General features: G+C 35.9%; 1 protein-coding gene across 1 annotated transcript; it reads left to right on the top strand.

Annotated features, from left to right (window-relative positions):
* The first annotated feature begins 454 nt into the window (after positions 1-454).
* Positions 455-15426, top strand: LOC117336271 (rho guanine nucleotide exchange factor 39-like). Its single transcript, XM_033896750.1, has 14 exons — positions 455-494; positions 1171-1296; positions 1630-1799; positions 2346-2561; positions 3091-3209; positions 4391-4461; positions 6474-6637; positions 7181-7384; positions 8492-8580; positions 9912-10023; positions 10390-10653; positions 11902-12206; positions 14592-14728; positions 15011-15426. Exons 2-13 carry the CDS (start codon positions 1269-1271, stop codon positions 14692-14694), a joined length of 1845 nt encoding a protein of 614 aa, XP_033752641.1. The 5' UTR covers positions 455-494; positions 1171-1268; the 3' UTR covers positions 14695-14728; positions 15011-15426.
* Positions 15427-15762: the final 336 nt, after the last annotated feature.

The following is a 15762-nucleotide window of genomic DNA, read 5'->3' as shown; positions in this document are numbered from 1 at the left end:
AAAATTAACATTTCATTTATATGCATGCACCTGTGTAATATGCAAAGCTAATTGGTTATATTTACATATCTAAAAAATAACCCAAGTTTCCCCTGGCCCTGACACCGTGTCTGCCTACACCAGACATGATGTCAGGGCCTGAATACGATGTAAACTCGGGCTTTAGAGCCATGAAAAACTTCAGTCCTAGGTTTCCAAGTTAATGCCAGATAAATGCATTGTCTTCTCTGTTCAGTGTCATTTTAATGTTAAACTGTCAAACATATATAAATCAAATCATAACACAACATCAGAGTTAGATGTACATAATACTCACCTAAATAATTGTATTGAGAATGGTTGGGCGTTTGACACTGAGCAAGAAACCACATGCGTTTGTTGACAGTTCCCGCGGACAGCTGTCAAATTTCACTTCCGGTACGTAGAACAGGTGGCGCTTACAGTTTCCGGCTAGTTTTAAACGAAAGGCGGCAAACTAGGCCACAACATCTGGGGTAAAAGTGTTTTATATATTACGTATATTATCATTTCTATTTCTTTGTCTGTTAATGTTTCATGAATTGAATAACAAAATTTTTTTCTAAATAATGCACATGTATTGTTCACTAAACTGTTAAAGGTAGCGAAGGCATTCGTGTTGCCTGCTGCCCGACTTGTGGACTAGGCCGATCAAAAATAGACAACCGAATCGAAGGTTTCTGATGTTATACAGTAGGCTATTTATCGTCTTTAAGGTTGATCATGACACTTGTACTCCCCATATTACGCCGGCATGAATAGTCAGTATCATCAAATATAATAACTGAATCCTAAAAGAGTTATATCTATGCCAACTTGAACTAGACCAGTGTTTTATCTCAATCACGGCAACGTTAACGCACATGTACAGGTAACCAGGTCGTCACATCATCAACATGTGAAACCAATCTTTTCAAAGTCACTTACATGTAACTCGTACATTAATGAAAAATAAAACTGTCTTCCTATTTCCTGCCATTTTATATTTATACACTAGTTGCTTATTTTTATTTTTCCAATCCGTTGTTCACAGCAACTGAGTGCACGTACACGGACATGGCCTCGGCACTTTGATTCTGAATTGGATCAATTAAGTTGGTGTACTTTCTAAAAGGGTACTAATAAATTTCAAATAATTGTTGTTTTTTACAGAGGGCTTCTCGCCAGTCATCATGCCTTTCTAAGTCTGGGTTATTTTTTCACTACCTGTTGTAATACCACTGGGAGCTAAACCTGCTGAAAATTTCAAAATGTTATCTACACGAAGTAGATTTAAGGGTAAGAATACCATTCCAGACCACCATGAGTATTGTATCAACATCTAGGTAAAACAAATTTAACTAGTTGTATTCTGATTTCTATCTCTAGTAATTAAAAAAAAATAGAAATAATACTGTTTAATTTTTGTAGATTGAGAATTCAAAAAAAATGATATAATGTATAAAAGACCAGATATTTGTCCTCCAAACCCCTGTCTTATGAAGCAGAATTTTCTGCTTGTTTAAATTTGGTCACAGATTATAGATTATCAAATAATCTTATATATTTAGATAAAAAAACAATATGTAAAAAAAAAATACATATTTCTAATTTGTTTTCATTATGTTGTAGTTTTGAATGAAATAGCTGAAAAAGAAAATGCATCATTTAACTCAGGAACGGGTGAAAATGATAAATTGATGCAAGCTGCAGCAAAGCGAGAAAGACGTCGCCAGAAGATTACAATAGAGTTGTTCGAGTCTGAAAAGACTTATCTTTCACATCTTGAATTAGTCAATAAAGTAATTATTTCATTCTTAATTTTCTTTCTTTTTTTTTTTTTGTATTGGGAAAATATAAATTCTATGAAAAAGAAAATGTTTCCACTTAATATGATGTATGGGAACTATCAGCTTAAAATAAATTTTATAATGAACTGAAGAGCATCATATAATATCAAATAAATTTGCAAATATCATCCCCTACATATGTCACCATTCAGAAATTGAATTGTTCAAGAGAAACTTTGTGAACAGCATGTTCAACCTTTTATGAACCTTAATAAAAAATTAACCTTTCAGGTAGAATCAATATTGGTTAAAGTATAGATCACCATTATACACTACTTTATGAATGTTAACACCAATGAAGTTTAAACCATTCTAGGTTTGCTATTACACCAGAAAAAATATTTTAGATGTACCAGTGAGCTGAAATTGCCAGAGTAGCAATAATTGAGAACAGATAATGATATTGCTTTTTACTAATAACACTTACGTACCTAAGACAAATATTTGATTTTAAGATTTATAGACAACTTTTTTTTTTTTGAATATTTTCCATTGTAGTATTTTGATTTTCCACTGAGATTCAACTGCCTGATTCCTGAGAATGTACATACAAAGATATTTAGCAACACCGAACAGATTATGGAGGTGAACAAGACCTTACTAGAATATATGGAGGAGATGACTGTTGGAGAAGCCTTCCGCTACCTCGGACCATTCCTAAAATTATACTCGTCCTACGCCAACAATCATAATACAGCATTGTCTACATTGCAGGTACACTGTTATTTGTGAAATCTTGCATTTTTCACTTTGTTTTCTTTCCCAAGATCTAAATATTTTCCATTTCTGTGATACTGATCTCTTGTTCTCCATGTAGATCAATGAATAAACTTCTAGATGAATGATCCAAACATAAACTGATTCAAGTTAATTGGATCCCAACATTATGAAAATACTGTATTTGCCATAGATGTTAATTATAAATAGCAACCAAGATGTACAGGTAAGTAAAAACCAATTGACAGGAAGTAGAAAGTTATCAAGATAATGAAGGAGTACATATTGACCATCTTAACTATCATTCAGTCAAAATATTTCTAGTTTTCAAATCAGTTTCACAGAATTAAGATATGCTGTAGTCACTTCACACTACTTGTACTTTACCTTCAAGTTGATTCATATAAAAGAGATGAAATTTAATTTCATACCATTTGCTGAATTTTGAATGAAACAGTACTTTGTCATATTAGAGAGTATTTCAACAGAAGAAAGCTGTAAAAATTTCACTGCCCGACATTTTCAGGAATGGATGCAGAAGAGTCCAGACTTCGCACAATTCATTCACTCACAAGAAGACAAACCAGAAGTTAAAGGATTAAAAATTAATGCTTTACTAATAACGCCTGTACAGCGAGTACCAAGGTAAGATAGTACAACCACTCGGGGGTAATACCAGTACCAAGGTAAGATAGCACAACCACTCAGTGATAATATCAGTACTAACAGCCATTCAGGGACAATACAAATACCACGCTAAGTAATTGCTGAGATTAATTGCCCATAAATTGCTAATTTTATTCTAGACAATAACTACAGCATTTCTAAATGCCTAAATGATACTCGGATGACTGTCTAGGTCCTTGGATCTCTGTTTGAGTAGTGATACCTGCTCTAATGACCACCTGTATCTATTGACCTGTCTATAACAAGCGTTTTGAATGTCCCAGGTATTTTCACAATAAAATGATACAGGTTATAACGGCCACCTTCCCAACGAGGTGAATGACCAGTTGTTTTGGTCCCCAGAATCGATGTATTGCCACCAGTCTCCGAGATCCACCACAGGTGTTTTTACATCATGAGCTACTCAATAGCCTAGTCTACTCTTGAAGGAATAATATTTTGTCCATCTGACTTGTCTCGAGATCTGCATTTTTCAACGGTTATCTGAACTTTGTAGGCTTTATGACCACAATATGTAGTTGTGTTTCCTTAACAGCAAGTTCATTTAGATATTTTTTCAATAGTTATTTCCCTTTGTCTATTTCAGCTTGTGATATATATTGTCCATAGAGCTGCTCCAACATTTTTCAACCCATCTTTTTAAGAATTTTTGTGCAAAATAGATTAAAGTGGGGAAATCCCCAAAGAACCAATGTCCATTCAGGGTAGTTCAGGAAAAAAGTTTGTCTTCTAGGTCTCAGGAGGATACCACATGGTATTTGTGCAAAAGTTATTGTCTTTATTTGTTAATTACTGTACCTCTTCCGATCACCCTCAGTTTCACTTCCAATTTCTTCCAATCTGTGTAAACATTGCTATGACATGAATTTGTACTTTCTCAGTGGATTAAAAGAAATTGTACTTTCTTGGTGGCATTTTAACAATTCAAAAGACAATTAATTTTGCATTTCAGTATTTCAATCCTTCTGTATTCTGTCTCCACTAGGAGGACTCGGTTGATGTTCAGATAATTCAAAATGATACAGTAATATATGTAGGGTACTCTGCTAGACCAATCAGACCTTCTAATATGTCCTGTTGAAATCCTATTAAGTATATGATTTCAAAAATTTTGCATCAAGACAAAACTATACTTGTAGGTACAAGTTACTGCTAGAAGATCTTATGGAACATACCTGTCCTGATCACCACGATTATCCACATCTACAAGGTAACCCAAATGTATTTCAATGTAATAGTTATTTCATCTGATTATTTCCTTTGGAGATTTTAATATATTTTGTAGATAGAGGAAAAAGAGCAGTCACAGATCAGACAATTGAAAATATGTATTGACGTGCTTTCCAGAATACAAATTTAAACTGGTCAGAAATTTGAAAAAAATGTATTCAGTAAAACCTGTTAATAATAAATCCCATGGGATCAAAGAAGATTGTTTCCTAATTATCAGAAATTTGTTATAGGGTGTTAATTAAATGCGACACGGTCAGGAAATAATGAACAGATTGTCATGAAAATTGACATCAGTTATCGTTGTGCCACCATTTGCTTTGTTGCAAAAAGTTTTCATGCCTTTCAATGCTAATTTTCTTAGTTTCTTGACTTTTAAGAGAAATAAAATTATAAATGAAATCAAAACCTTTCTTCTAGTGACAGATTATGTTAAATATTAGATTATGGAAGGATAAAAACATTACCTTACCATGCAAATAAAAGTAATACAACACCATATTGTCAATTTTCTTTATACACTACATGTAAGTTATCTCCTTTTTACATTTCATCAGTTTGTTCTGTTGTGTTCCTGGTGTCACAAACCAATGTGACTCGACTACATTAGGGCTATTCCATTAAAATATCTACCTGACCCCAGGACTCCACAATAAACCACTTCTATCCATGGTGGGATTGCCTTCCTATTACTTCTATGTCATTGATTAAATAAATTCTATGGGTGGTACCCTTTAATCAAACCTGGAGTCCTGGGGTGGGGTAGATGTTTTACTGGAAAAGCCCTCAGCATTTGTATCTATTGCTCACATGGGGATAACTCCTATGAACTGTACTCAAACGTAGGTTCCATTAGAATTTCTTTTGTGAGGTGGAGCGTAAGGCTTTATTTCAAGTCGATAACACTTTATTTCAAGTCGATAACACTTTATTTCAAGTCGATAGCACTTTGATCATGAGTCACAGACTCTTCTAAGAAGTGGTAAAATATATTATATTTACAGTTTGTATTATTAAAATTATATCACAGACAAATTACAGTGTATGCTAATATAGCATGTATTAAAATTTGGTTATGTTTAAATTACAAAGGGTACATAATTTGGAATATAAATGTTGACTTGAATGTCTTTAAGGAAGACAAACTAAAACAACCATTACAAAAATGTAAAACAAATCTACTCATATAAACTGAGGAAACGTTTCCTGTAGTGAAGGGAATCAATTTACTTTCAGAATTGATAATTGGAAATACAAAATCAATCATAGTCAATTTCCTAAATTTCGCACAGAATTGCCCTTTTGTAGAAAATTTATGTACATCTCGAGTACATTTATTACACGCTATAGCCTTTGTATCAATATTTTCATACCCCCGCAACGAAGTTGACTCGTGCAGATTGCGGGGGTATTAGTCAGCCATCCTGGCGACAGTTCTAGTTAAACTACTGAAAACAAGCAAACCATTTAGTGGTTGTTAATTTATTTAAATCTCCTTATTAATCGATTGTAAATGACCAATGATTATATCAGTAAAATGTAAGATCAACTAATCATTGGTTTGGAAACATTACAAAAATGAAAAATGCAGAAAGTCAAAAATTTATTATCTTTTCCAGAAATTTCGGTCTTAATTGTCTTTTCAAAATCATCATTGATCAGGGGTTTTTTTGGGGGGGGGGTTAAATTATTTTTCTGTTGTTTTCAATCATTGGCCTACCACTACTAGTTTCGTTGGGTTTGTATTTAAATTGGCCATTGGCCATTACTTTTTAATGGTTTTGCAAATTTTTTTCATTTTCATCCTGTTGAATATAAAGTAAATCTGATGCAAATGTTAAGGTATATAAACTTATAACATATTAAACAGATGATTGAGAAGTAAACTGTTTGACAAACCTTTAATAACATATCAACTCAATTATCCATAGACGTAGATAGTATATTACAGCTGTACACTACATTTGAAATCTGTTATATGTATCGGTACAGAGGCTACAAAGCAGGTCACAGATATAGCTGCTCACATCAACGACCACATCAAACAACATGACAATTTCCAGAAGATGTTGGCAATACAGAAAAGCTTTGACAGTTCAGCTCCTAAAATACTGGCACCAGGCAGGGAATTCATCAAAGAAGGGCCACTTAAAAAGGTACATTATAGTACTAGAATTGTGACATTATATTTATACACAAAATGTATTTTGATAACTTCATTCTGTACACCACTGCAGAGTACTGATGGATTTACATTCTTTGGTCCTCATCACAAAAAGAAGAAGGGACTAATGAGTCACTGTAGAGTTCTCCATTTTCAAATTGATGATTTTGGCATTTTTGTATGAAAATTATTATCAAGGAATGAAATATTATTGCTATGCAGTCAAATACAGTTGAACCTAGTTTTGGCAAAGTTGATGAAGTCATAAAGTCTTAGAGGTATCCGGAGTGTTTGAGGAAACTGGGTTTATTTTGTATGGAATTTTTGCTGTCAAAAATGAATTTTTTACTTCAAGATAAGAAGAGTCTTCAAGTTATCAGAGTTTCATGCTTTGAACTATGGTTAAATGACTTCACAAACAAGGTTCCCCCATTCATTCATCATGATGGAATGCTGGTATTTTGGGAGGAAACAGCATTGCTTTACAGCTATCATCAGATATGAAGCAGTGTAATTGTGTAAAATTTCATTCCAGATATCTAGAAGGGGAGGTAAGCCATTGGATAGAATGTTTTTCCTGTTCTCGGACATGTTGATCTATGGAAAGCCAAAGTTCCTGGACAGTGGAAACAAGTCCTACTCTTGTTGTTGTGTGCTGCCCCTCAAACACTGTGAGGTAGAGCAGGTGCTGGGCACAGTCAAGAAAACTGGGGGAGATACTGGAGGCATGATGTTTAAGGTAGGCATGATGTTTAAGGTAGGCATGATGTTTAAGGTAATGTGGTAAAGTTTTAACAGATTCTGGCAATGTTCAGGATTTATTTATAAATAATGTATTGTTTAAATTAGTGTTGGGAATCACTACCAATTTCATAATCGATCATCACCATTTCTTAAACGATCATTGATTGATTATTGATCGATCATGAACAGAAAGAGAAAGTATATCTGCAAAAGCCTTAACCAAATAGGAAATGTTGTGGGTATGTTTTGGAAATTAGCTTTGTTTAAAATTTTGCTTTAATGCATTTTTATTTCAATTTACCAGTGATTATCGTTAATTGTAAAAGTGAGCTGTAAATCTTGAAAATGTCCATGTTATAATCAAACTATGATAGATCATAAAAATCTTGATCAATTAGTCACAGTCAGAGGTTAACAAATTGTATTACAATTAAATTGATTAATCGGAACAACACTAGTTTAAATATAATGTACTGATAGTAGGTTGTCCCTGATGAGCTTTCATAAGTAAAACAAAACCAGTCAGGTCCATTATACATAAAACGTTATGTCCTGTGAATCGATGATAAGCAGCTCACCAGTTGGAAGGGACACGAGTCCAGCTAGGCACGTAATCCCAATGTACTAATATTAGATGTTATTTCAAGTTTTGTTCGATACTTAATTGAGCCATAGAGAGCTGATCACAAGACATTATAATACAGATTTCTATGTAACCTAGTTCTGGTGAACATTTGTGTGCCGTAACACAGATCAGCTCTTAATATTGTTTCTGAATAATCTGAAAGAATTCAGCGTCAACAAATTTGTATCCTTTTTGATGCCCCTGTCATAATTTGGAGGGGCATATAATATAACACGTCCCATCCTGATGCGTAGCTAGCGGGGGCATTTATGACAGACATTTTCTAGTTTGTGTAAGTCAAATCTGTTCCGATGTTGAGATTTTTTTCTTTTTTAAGTATCACAAAGTTTTCCACTTTTGTAATAAGAGAAGAATACCATGAAACAGAAAATCTTACCAACTTCTGTTTGCACTTATAGTAAAACCTATTCTGATAACATGTGATGATGGAGTGATAACATTGGTATTCCACTGTAGGTGAGCTGTAAAGATGAGAATTTGCTGTTGTACACTATGGACCAGGAGGAGGCTAAATCCTGGATCACAGCTCTGGAGACTCACATCAAGTCAGTACTGTTCACCAGTAATAGGGGTTATCTCCCCTGTCCTACGCTAAACAAACAAGGATAGTGATTGTCTCCCTTGTCCTACACTAAACAAACAAGGATTAATAGAATCTTTCACCCCCGTGGGGGTGAGATAAGAAAATCTCACCCTGGTAAACTGCGGATATCCCTGTCCAGGGTAAGAGAAAGTGATTGTCTCCCTTGTCCTATCTAAGCAAACAAGGATAGTGATTGTCTCCCCTGCAAATAAGAGAGTCACGAGGATTAAGTTTAAGCTAAATTGACTACAATCAGATAGACATTTGTGATAAAGTTAAGACCTGTTGTCCTGATAAATTAACTCCTTTCTTCTGTTATCCAGTGTGCAAATATCCCTGTCAGAATTATGACATGACAGTTCACTAAATATTATTACTGTATTACTGAGACAGTGTAAAGTATTTATAACACTGCATTCCTGGCAGTTGTATGACAGTTCATCGTCCAACAACATGTTATTAATGGTGTAATGGGAAACTGAGATATACTTGTAGTAAATATGGAAGAAAATGAGTAATGATTCTAAATAACAATTATCTTAAATACAGAGAAAATGTCTTCTATGATGCTACTTTTATTATCCCCCACGAAACGCTGTAACGGGCTATAACTCCATAACCGTTCAACGCAGCTCCTTGAAACTTTCTGTATATATCCGACTAGTGCCCTAGTTGTGCCTTTTGCTTATTGTGGACCTTCCATTTTCGGTATTTTTTCTGTCACCATGGAAACTTAGTCAAAAATACCAAATTACTGTTTCCTTTTGTTTCCGGGCTATAACTCCATAACCGTTCAACGCAGCTCCTTGAAACTTTCTGTATATATCCGACTAGTGTTCTAGTTGTGCCTTTTGCTTATTGTGGACCTTCCATTTTCGGTATTTTTTCTGTCACCATGGAAACTTAGTCAAAAATACCAAATTACTGTTTCCTTTTGTTTCCGGGCTATAACTCCATAACCGTTCAACGCAGCTCCTTGAAACTTTCTGTATATATCAGACTAATGCCCTAGTTGTGCCTTTTGCTATTACGGACCTTCCAATTTCGGTATTTTTTCTGTCACCATGGAGACTTTTGGGTTTTCATACCAACTGCGGGGCACGGGGGATAAAGCCAAGCTTTGCGGCTCCTTGTTGCAGGGATAACTCTGGAGGGGGCTATTGGCCCCATATTTTCCAAATGAAATCTGTCATTATCTTTTGGTTCAGAGTGAACCCTGTTATTGTGTAAGATTACTGAATTATCTTGTTGTGTAATCTTTAATCAAATAACACATTGTTTCTATGACAACAGGAAGCTGAGTAGTAACCGGTCAACTCTGAGGAAACCGAGCAGTACTATGGCTCCAATGAGAGGCAAATCACTCTTCAAACATCGACAAAAGGAACGTAAAGTGGACAATCAGGTATTTACGAGTTTTGTTTATGTTTACTGTAAATGCACAAAGTGTTGACTTCACCAGCCAACACAGAAAAGAGTCAGAAGTCCTGGTACACTTTGTTTACACATCAAGTTGACAAGTTCTACATACCAGTGATCTCTCCAAGGAATATTTTGATTGAGATAAAATTGAATTATGTCCACAGGATCATGGCTTCCTTCTCAGTTTTTCAGGGTTTTTTTTTTTTTTTTTTTTTTCATGACTTATTTCCAGAAGATCCATAACCTAAGAAAACTGTAAAGATGTGTATACATTTACAGAGTTGCATTTGATAAGAAATTTACATAAATATGTTTGTTGACCGATACATTTATCAATGATTTATTTCAGCAAAAGGCAAAGATACATCACAAAGAAAATAAGTCAAAAACGATACGCTTCAGTGGCTCACCAATAAAAACTGGGTTATCTCCTCTTAAAAATCAGATCCGTGCTCTGTCGTATATTGAACTTAACATCAGTAATTGCCGCTCACCCAGCAAGAAACGTCGCTTAGATGCCAGTCAGATCTCAACTCCAGTAGCTGTTTCTATGACAAGGAATGGAAAACCATACAGACCTCATTCACTGGATCTTTCAGATGTGAAAATTGAGGTACACATCTTTGTTTTTAGTTCCTATAATGATTTATTTCTAATCTATGGTCAACTGTCAGAATGTGTGCTTGATGTTCAGGGCTTTTTCCTAGTGAATATTTGGGTCTGTTAATGGGCCCCACTACCAATTGAAATTATTTCATATTTAAGCTGAATTCTCAAAATTTGCAGTTAACTTGTAAAAAAAACTCTCTCAATTCACCAATTTCCTTCCCAAATTGCGACAAAAAGGCCCCATCCCAAACCATTGAGAAAAAGCCCTGATGTTAATTTCAGAGTTGTTTAGTGTATCTACACTTACACATAGTTATAGCAGGATTGAGGATCACTGGATGTAATATACATGTCACATCTAACAATAGCCAGAGAGGACAGTTGGTTTTATTCTTTGTGATGGAGTGAAAATAGTAGTGCTGCAACGGTAATCCATGGGATGATATATATGTATCGCTGTGTAAGTGGCATGGTTCAGTTCACGATATTTTTTTTGCTCGCATCACGATAACGCCCACAGCTTTCCAGATCAGGCCTGTTTCCAGTTTTCTGCACAGTAATTAATATCGGCCAAAACCAGCATGGTCTTGGAAGCACTTTCATCAAATGAATGTTAGGAAATGAAAGAACTGTCTGCCTCATTTAAATCACATATTTGGAATCATTTTGGGTTCTGTGTAACTGAAACAGATGGTGTAAAAGTCATATATTAATTATTTATAAAATAAATGTATCGTGAGACTAGTGTCACCATACATATTGTATTGTGTGGAAGCATATCATTGCAGCACTAGAAAATAGCTAAGTTTGGTAATTCAAAGAGTGATCATGGGTTAGTTTTATTTTCAAATTGTCAGTTCATGGTATTTGATAAGTGTTTGCATACTGTAATAGTGGAAATGTTCGCGGTGTGGAAATGTTTGCAATCATTAAATCTCAGAGAATATAATAACAGGTGAAAATATTGGCACGCGAATATTTCCACTAAATAAACTATATACATTTATATCCAAGATGCCAATTTCTGGTAGTAAACCATGTCGTCTGTGATATGTAATCTTACTTTATGTACATGGCAAATGACATCACAGCGCGAAAATATATTTAAATCATGACTGACAACGCGAAAACATCCACATCGGAACAGTTTGGAGGCTAAGGGAAAATGTCAATGCACGAAAACATCCACTTTTACAGTATGGGTTTTCTTACTTTTCAATGATATGTACAAGTCTCTTACCTTATAATGTAGGATGCTGAATCACCAGACTTTGACTTGTTCCCGTCATCCACTGACCTGGACGATTGTGATAGAATCGAGGACACAGTTGAAGAAGAGGCTGATAGATGTGTAGATGATACAGCCAATCATATAGAGGAAAACACATTTATGCAAATGACAATGGATGACCTTGGTGAAACTGATGTTGACCTTGACTCATTCTGTAAAGCTCCTAGTAGAAAAGACAGCACATCAACTGTACCTCAGGATGTTTACTATCCAAGCAGTTATCATGCAGACACAAAACCACAACATTCCAGACATTCACTACAAAGGTATGCTTATCACCCTTTATGTAAAGTAAGGGTCTACATCACACACCATATTTATGACTTTTTTTAAACTAATTCATCAGATCTGCTTGAAATATTTCAAGAAATTGTATTTTACTTCATAAACTTTTAGGCATTTTAGGTCACCTGAGACTTTGTTCGTCTTAGTTAACCTAATCTAATCGCCTTTTTTCCATTGTGTGTCAGTAAACAATTTCCATTTTTGACACCTCTGAAACCCTTTACCCAATTTCAATGAAATTTTGCAGAAACTTCCCATGGCTAAAGGTCAAACAAAAGTATGAATTATATAGTCCCCAGCCCCCAGGGGAATGAGGGGCGGGACCAAAAGGGGTCAAATTGGCTGATAATTCAAAAATCTTAGTTTTGTGGATATAAAGATATTCATGGCTTAATTGTTAAATACACTTTTTTTCAGACATTTTTAGTCCACCATCATCAGATGGTGGGCTATTCAAATTGCCCTGCATCCGTCGTCCGTCCTTAAACAATTCTTGTTATCGCTATTTCTCAGAAAGTACTGAAGGGATCTTTCTCAAATTTCATATGTAGGTTCCCCTTTGTGCCTAGTTATGCATATTGGATTTTGAGACCAATTGGAAAACAACATGGCCGTCAGGCAGCCATCTTGGATTTTGACAATTGAAGTTTGTTATCGCTATTTCTCAGAAAGTTGTGAAGGGATCTTTCTCAAATTTCATATATAGGTTCCCCCTGGTGCCTAGTTATGCATATTGCATTTTGGGATCAGTTGGAAAACAACATGGCCGACAGTCAACCCAACTTGGATTTTGACAATTGAAGTTTGTTATCGCTATTTCTCAGAAAGTACTAAAGGGATCTTTCTCAAATATCATATGTTGGTTGCCCTTGGTCCCTTGTTATGCATATTAAAACCCCCGCAACGAAGTTAGGGGGGTATACTGGAATCAGGTTGTCTGTCCATCCGTCCGTCCGTCTGTCTGTAGACGCATTTTGTCCGGACAACTCCTCCTAAACCGAAGGGCCGATTTCAATGAAACTTCACACAAATATAGAGGACCATCTGTAGATGTGCATGCCACTTTATTTTTCTCAAAATTATGGTTGCTATGGTAACTGGTCACTATTAACAGGTTTTCCGATAAGAACCATAACTTTAAGTTTGTCCGGATAACTCCTCCTAAACTAAATGGCCGATTTCAATGAAACTTCACACAAATATAGAGGACCATGTGTAGATGTGCATGCCACTTTCTTTTTTTTTCCAAAATTATGGTTGCTATGGCAACTGGTCACTATAAACAGGTTTTCCGATAAGAACCATAACTTTATACTTGTCCGGACAACTCCTCCTAAACCGAAGGGCCGATTTCAATGAAACTTCACACAAATATAGAGGACCATGGGTAGATGTGCATGCCACTTTTTTTTTCTCAAAATTATGGTTGTTATGGCAACTGGTCACTATATTACTGGGTTATCTTAGTTAGCCTCTAATTAACAGTTCCAATTCACCATTGACTCGTGCAGATTGCGGGGGTATTAGTCAGCCATCCTGGCGAAAGTTCTAGTTCATTTTGGGAGCAGTCGGAAAACAACATGGCCGACAGGCAGCCATCTTGGATTTTGACAATTGAAGTTTGTTATCGCTATTTCTCAGAATAGACTGAAGGGATCTTTCTCAAATTTCATATGTAGGTTCCCCTTGGTTCCTTGTATTGCATTTTGGGACCAATCTGTCCTGAAAACAACCTGGCCAACAAACAGCCATTATTGCTAAATCTCAAATTTCATATATAGCTAGGATTCCCTTGTTTGAAAAGTACTGGAGGGACGTTTCTCAATTTGTACAGATTAGTAAAAGGAGGGGGAAAATAGGGACAAGATCAATCTGACATAGAACCTATTAAGATCATTCAATGATGGGCGCCAAGATCCCTCTGGGATCTCTTGTTCTTCATGGAATCACATATATATTCTGGCCATGCAGGAAATGACAAAGTCTGTCACCAAAGAATAATAGTTTGCTTGCATTAACAGAAAGGGGGCCACGATAGCTTAGTTGCTTAGAGCGTCAGCCACATATCCTCAGGTGAAGATCCAAGGTGCTTGGTTTGAGGCTCCTTACTGAAGGTTTGTGTTTCTCAGGAAGCTGAGAAACAGGCCAGTCTGCTGTTGTGGCCATGTCCTTGGGCAAGACACATTATTCTAATTACTCTCGATGGCATGCAATGGGCCTCCGGTTTGTTGTTAAGGTAGTCACCAACTACTACATGGAGACCTGTCTCAAAATGACTTTGGTTGTTGATAGGGCGATAAACCCAGCAAACAAACATTACCAGAGTTACTGATCTTCTCATGTTACTTAATATTTTCTTGATTTAGGTTGGCATCTGGAAGTCGCAAGATCAAGAAGAGATGTGGAGAAGCTCTGAGTAGTGCATACAATAGGATACAGGAGACAAAATCGAACTGTTCTATACAGTAGTGGTTACAGCAGGAGATAAAGTCCGACTGTTTATTTAAGCATTGAACGGCTTTCAGCTAGCGCTTCATGTTGAATTTGCCTCTGTCCAGTTGGAATTCATATTGACTATGAATTCCAACTGAAAGCCGTTCAATTCTTATATTTACCATCTGCGATTTTTTATTTGTCATGCGATTTTTGTTCTGAAATTTTCAAATTCAAATTTCCCGCGCTTACCAGTAGCAGAGATCACTTCCTGTTGGCAGTTCATAGGCTGGTGAACTCGCAACTGAATTGGTAGGGTTATATAGTGGCAGTGCCATACAATGGTAAATATACTGTAGTGGTTACAGTAGGATACAGGAGACAACAAAAGTCAGACTGTTCTATACAGTAGTGGTTACAGTAGGAGACAAAGTCAGACTGTTCTATACAGTAGTGGTTACAGTAGGAGACAAAGTCAGACTGTTCTATACAGTAGTGGTTACAGTAGGAGACAAAGTCAGACTGTTCTATACAGTAGTGGTTACAATAGGAGACAAAGTGAGACTGTTCTATACAGTAGTGGTTACAGTAGGAGACAAAGTCAGACTGTTCTATACAGTAGTGGTTACAGTAAGAGACAAAGTCAGGCTGTTCTATACAGTAGTGGTTACAGTAGGAGACAAAGTCAGACTGTTCTATACTGTAGTGGTTACAGTAGGATACAGGAGACAAAGTCAGACTGTTCTATACAGTAGTGGTTACAGTAGGATACAGGAGACAAAGTCAGACTGTTCTATACAGTAGTGGTTACAGTAGGAGACAAAGTCAGACTGTTCTATACAGTAGTGATTACAGTAGGAGACAAAGTCAGACTGTTCTATACTGTAGTGGTTACAGTAGGAGACAAAGTCAGACTGTTCTATACTGTAGTGGTTACAATAGGAGACAAAGTGAGACTGTTCTATACTGTAGTGGTTACAGTAGGAGACAAAGTCAGACTGTTCTATACAGTAGTGGTTACAGTAGGAGACAAAGTCAGACTGTTCTATACAGTAGTGGTTACAATAGGAGACAAAGTCAGACTGTTCTATACCGTAGTGGTTA

This window comes from Pecten maximus, chromosome 10 (assembly GCF_902652985.1).
Source record: "Pecten maximus chromosome 10, xPecMax1.1, whole genome shotgun sequence".
In the NCBI taxonomy this organism is placed as follows: Eukaryota; Metazoa; Mollusca; class Bivalvia; order Pectinida; family Pectinidae; genus Pecten; species Pecten maximus.
The sequence above is the reverse complement of the archived record's forward strand: the minus strand, read 5'-3'. Positions and strand labels throughout refer to the sequence as shown.